General features: G+C 38.4%; 1 protein-coding gene across 1 annotated transcript; it reads right to left on the bottom strand.

Moving 5' to 3' along the window:
• Positions 1-2,764: 2,764 nt before the first annotated feature.
• On the bottom strand, positions 2,765-3,217 carry LOC110900571. The gene has a single exon (XM_022147454.1). The coding sequence runs from the start codon at positions 3,215-3,217 to the stop codon at positions 2,765-2,767; it is 453 nt and encodes a 150-aa protein (XP_022003146.1).
• Positions 3,218-5,299: the final 2,082 nt, after the last annotated feature.

Below are 5,299 nucleotides of genomic sequence, written 5' to 3'. Positions count from 1 at the left end.
AAAGGAGAGAGAGAACACGGCCACCGAAAAAAAACAGGTTTGGTATCAAAACAAACGGTTTTGATACCTAAAAGTAGTTTGGTTACAAAATACGCAAGAATACGCATTTTGGCTGAAAATACGACTCGTCACTACGCCTAAATAACGTGGTAATCAGTAGGCATAGTCACAAGGGACTATAACCATCGTGATTACGCTCACGTTATGAAGTTCAAACGAACTTCGTGTTGACCATTGACTGGTCAATGTAGAAAGTCAAACAAACTTTGACTTTTACGCTAAAACGTAAAAGAACGAAAGAATACTTACAACAGGTCCAAGAACGGAAGTTTTGATCCGATTACTCTCAGGTATGAAGTGAATACTTCAACTTAGAAAGCCAAATCAGATCAAATGTGCAGAATTCAAATGAGGGGTAAGAGTATTTATAGTTTTAGCACAACCGTTAAGATCGTTCCTTGTAAAACGTGATTCGATCTCAACCGTACATGTGCACCCATGGTTTTGGAATACCATGGGCACTTTAAATGACCCATAGATTGCTTAGAAAACCATTTGCAACACTCACAAACAACTGGAACAGGCTGTAACCAGCTGGTAAATGGTTTTTGCAGGTCTGACACTTTTACGCGGGCCGCGTAAGAGTCAAGGGAAGCTTACGCGGGCCGCCTGAGATCCCAGTTTAGCAAAACAGTTTCATTAATTGTAGTTTTGGTCCCTGCATGCATATAAGCCTCATTTTGACCCATTTAAGGCCTGTTAAGCCATTTTCAAGGCTCTACAATGATGCCTAAGTATAGGGGACATGAAACATGCTCAAAAATATGTCGGATGTCGGTTCGTTTGGTCGTACGATCACGTTATTTGGTTAATTACGACGAAACACGAACGGACGCGAAAAACGATCCATATCACGCGACGAATGGAATTTTATCATGCCAATCACTAAAACATAATATTTTAATGATTACATAAATTTTTGGATGTCCGGATGTATTCAGAACGTAAGATATGCACGAAAATGCAAACTTATGCACTTTTTGACGCTTTTAGTCCCTATTGATCAAGAAAGTTTATTTTTGCACACCAAACACCTCAAAGCCTATTTCTAAGCTATGTAAAGGATATTTAGGGCATATTTAACTTATGATCAAGTTACGAAATGTTCGTTACAGTATGAATCGGCATACTTTCGTAGTTTGTCGAGATTAGTCCCTGTAAGCGAATAAACTTGATTTCAACACACCAAACCTTTCTAAACTTATTTCTAAGTTATGTAAAGGTCATTTGAGGTATGTTAAGCCTATGTCACTATTCCGGAGTGTTTGTTGCATTAAACTGGTTATATTTACGCATCAAATTGCGTATAACCTTCCAGTAAGCGATTTAGAGCTCGAAATCGAACAAGAATTAATATGTGCAAATGATACACATATTTATACAAATCCCAAGTATGAAAAAAATATTTCATTGGTTTGGTATTCGTATGATGGTTGAAGTGACACAGGTGTCACAAGATATATCGGGTTGACAACCCTGTCGTTACCGGTCGCCCCGTGTCAAGTCAAACGACGAATTTAGAATCTGTTATTGTCTAGCATTGATTATCCCTGCATGGTAAATATATAGTTCGTATTGTATAGCTAACATACGAGTCTGAACGTTGACGCTATGAATTTAATATACAAAACTTGGGAAAATGCCTTAATGTCGGGTTTTTGAACTTACGACGGATGACCCATGGATTTTATTAAGGAAGTAAATGGACTTTCTAAAAATTATATGGATTTTTTAAAATAAACACATAATCAGAAAGTTTCCTTTGGGATCAAATTGTTTTGATTTGAATATGTGAACTCACCTTCCTTTGTGTTGACACTTGATTTTAAACGTGTTCTACAGGTACTTGAGTTCGGCTTCGGGAATTATGGCGTATCTTGTGGTTGTTGATGCATGTTTTGTTACTTAATAATGTTGGAATAACTTTTAAAACTTTCTGGGACGAATGTAATAAGACCCATGAGGATCAAAACAACTTAACTATGTCGTGGTTGTGTCATGTTTTAAAACGTAATGTTTAAAACTTAGGTTCCAAATAAGATAATATGTCCAACAATTTAATGCATTGATCATCAAGATATAAATGGGCACCAACTTCCGTCTCCACTATTATATTCCGCTGCGACGTTTTCGGGGTGTGACATCCATATGCTGAGTAAACATAACATGTTTGTGTCATAAAAGCAATGAAAGCATGAAAGTAACAAGTATGTACATGTGTATCACCCCAAAATATTTGAAAGCGGTAAAAGAGGGGACTTATGTACTCACTTGGGATTGCTTATTAGACTTGAAATAAAGACCAAATAAAGCTTCAAGGAACACGGAATCAAACGGCACCTAATATAGGTAACTACGTTAATAATCGGATCCTAAATCGGGAGATAGGATAGAATGAGGTTCTATAAACCAAATGAGTATTGGAACTCTTATGGCACGATTTAATAGACCTAACATTCTGATTTGAAAGTTTACCTAAGTGCTTTTGACCCCTTTCGACCCCTTACGGTAGTTTTTTTTTTTTTGGGTAAAGGGTTACCCCGGTAAAATTTTATATCATCAACCAAATAAAACAAGTGAGGAAAATAATAATCCCCAATTCTCTAGCATGACATGCCATCCTAGAGTTTACAAGCAACAACGCAAAACAGCAAACAACTAGCTCAAACAGAGACACTCGGTCAATCTACCAAGGTATGAATTATTAGCCACAATCATCATCTTCAAACAGAAGCCCTCGCGGCAAGCTCCAATCTTGTAAGATTCTCTCCACTTGAACCGTTCTTTTAAACCGCATAGTGTGAAGTTTCATCCTTACTGTTGCCAAAATAATCTCTACTATTCTCGAAGCACTCCTCTTCTTTGTTGAAAACAGACGCATGTTCCGTTCTTGCCATACAAAGTAAGCTGTTGCTCCCACCACTAGCTTTCCAATAACATTCCTCGCGCTTTTAGAGCTGCCAAAACGCACCAAATACTCGTATATACTATCCCACTTATTACCCACCTCTTCCATACCCGCTAAGACTTTCACTCCATTCCATATTTGCATCCCAAATGAGCATTCGAAAAAGAGGTGCTCATGAGAATCCGGGCCCGATGTACATATAGAACAACATAGAAGATTATAGTTAGCATTCCCCGAAGAGGTCCACATACTCATAACATCTTGCGTCTTGAGCTTTTTACCCCTTACGGTAGTTTAAGCTACTATAACGCGTCGTTTGCGTAAATCTAAGGTCGGATGGTTATCTATGTCCTATGTCAAGTCTTACCTGCCCAATTATGTTTAAAAATGTTAACATATTAGTTTAGATGTCAAAAGCTTGTTCACATACGCAAAATATGGATTTATGCTCAAAAGGAGCATTTTGGTCATTTTCTATGGGCATATAAACGACTTAATGGATAACTAACCAACCTAAGTGATCATAAGGTATAACCTCAGTAGGTTATTCCCTATGTAACTATGATCACTAAATAAGTTTGGTCGGATCCTAATGATCGACCAAACGGGTCAGGTTCGAAAGTCTAAGCGGTTGTCGAGACCGCTTAACTTACGACCCTAAAAACTGATTTAACTAGTAGTGACGAGTTAAACATGTTAAAACATCTTTAACTAACCTAGAAAACTGATTTGGTATCAAAACAAAGTGTTTTGATACCTAAAAGTAGTTCCATCGCAAAATGCGTGTAAATACGCATTGTTGACCGAAACTTTGACTCGTCACTACGCCTAGTCAACGTGGTAATCAGTAGGTATAATTGCTAAGGATTATAACCATCATGATTACAATCACGTTGCAAAGTTCAATTGAACTTTGACTTGACCAATTGATGGTCAACACCGAAAGTCAAACTGTTGGTCAAACCATTTGATTTTTAGCTCTAAATGGCTGAAAATAATAACTAAGCCATGAAAGAACACTCACAATGCTCTATGGCTGAAAAATTAGACTAAGAGAACTCAGGTAGGTGGTTCCCAAAGCAGGAAATCCTCCACTTAGAGTTCAAAGTATGAAATGAGCAAAGAATGAGGAAGAATGGAGGGGTATTTATACTTATGGAGATGTTGTAGGATCATTCCATGTGTTTATGTAGCCTCCAAGCAATAAATCCTGACCTTACATGTGTTTAGGACAGCTAACATGCTTGGAGAGGTGTTAACTTAGTCGGATTGAGGGGATCAAAGATGCGGCTGGCAATCTGTTTGAAGGAGAGAACGTTTTTCAACCATTTGTTCAGCACTACGAGAAATTTTTTGGATCTCAAGGCGATATTTCTCTTACTCCGGCTCCGGATTTATTCTCCAAAGTCCTTGATCCTCAGGTTGCTATTCATATGATTCGACAAGTTACGGCGGAAGAGGTGAAAAAGGCCATATTTTCTATTGGTATCGATAAAGCGCCTGGTCCTGATGGGTATACAGCAGCATTTTTTAAAAGTGCCTGGCCTATTGTTGGTAATGATATTACTTGTGCTATTGTTGATTTTTTTGAAACAGGAAACCTTCTTCGGGAATTGAATCACACGAATATTGTGCTCATTCCGAAAATTCCTACTCCGTCAGCTGTTACTGACTACCGTCCAATTGCGTGCTGTAATGTGTTATACAAATGTATCAGTAAAATTGTGGCGGACAGAATAAAAGTTGCTCTAAATGACATCGTTAGCATTAATCAATCAGCATTTGTGCCAGGACGAAGAATATCGGATAATATTATGCTGACTCAAGAATTAATGCATAATTACCATAGACATTCGGGCCCTCCAAGATGTGCTTTTAAGGTTGACATCCAGAAAGCTTATGACACGGTTGACTGGGGTTTTCTAAAAATTGCTTTGCTTGGTTTTGGGTTTCATCGGAAGATGGTTGATTGGATAATGGTGTGTGTCTCGACGGCCTCTTTTTCTATATGTGTCAATGGGACAGTTCATGGCTTCTTTAAGGGCAAACGAGGGCTACGGCAAGGGGACCCAATTTCTCCTTCCCTCTTCACTTTGGTTATGGAGGTTCTAACTTCCATTCTGCATCATGCTGTTCGTATCGATTCTTCTTTGTTTTGCCGATGATTTGTTTCTGTTTGCTAGAGGTGAAGTCAACTCGGCTCGGTGTATTATGACATCCCTCGCGAAGTTCACTAAGATGTCGGGGCTAGTGCCTAGTAATCAAAAAAGCACCATTTTCTTTTGTAATGTTACCAACCATGTAAAAGAATCTATTCTGGAGCTCATGCCT

The sequence above is a fragment of the Helianthus annuus genome, chromosome 13 (assembly GCF_002127325.2).
Source record: "Helianthus annuus cultivar XRQ/B chromosome 13, HanXRQr2.0-SUNRISE, whole genome shotgun sequence".
In the NCBI taxonomy this organism is placed as follows: Eukaryota; Viridiplantae; Streptophyta; class Magnoliopsida; order Asterales; family Asteraceae; genus Helianthus; species Helianthus annuus.
The sequence above is the reverse complement of the archived record's forward strand: the minus strand, read 5'-3'. Positions and strand labels throughout refer to the sequence as shown.

What these genes read in the sequence shown, in the direction of transcription:
- LOC110900571 (XM_022147454.1), bottom strand. Translation starts at nt 3,217, where the DNA reads ATGTGGACCTCTTCGGGGAATGCTAACTATAATCTTCTATGTTGTTCT.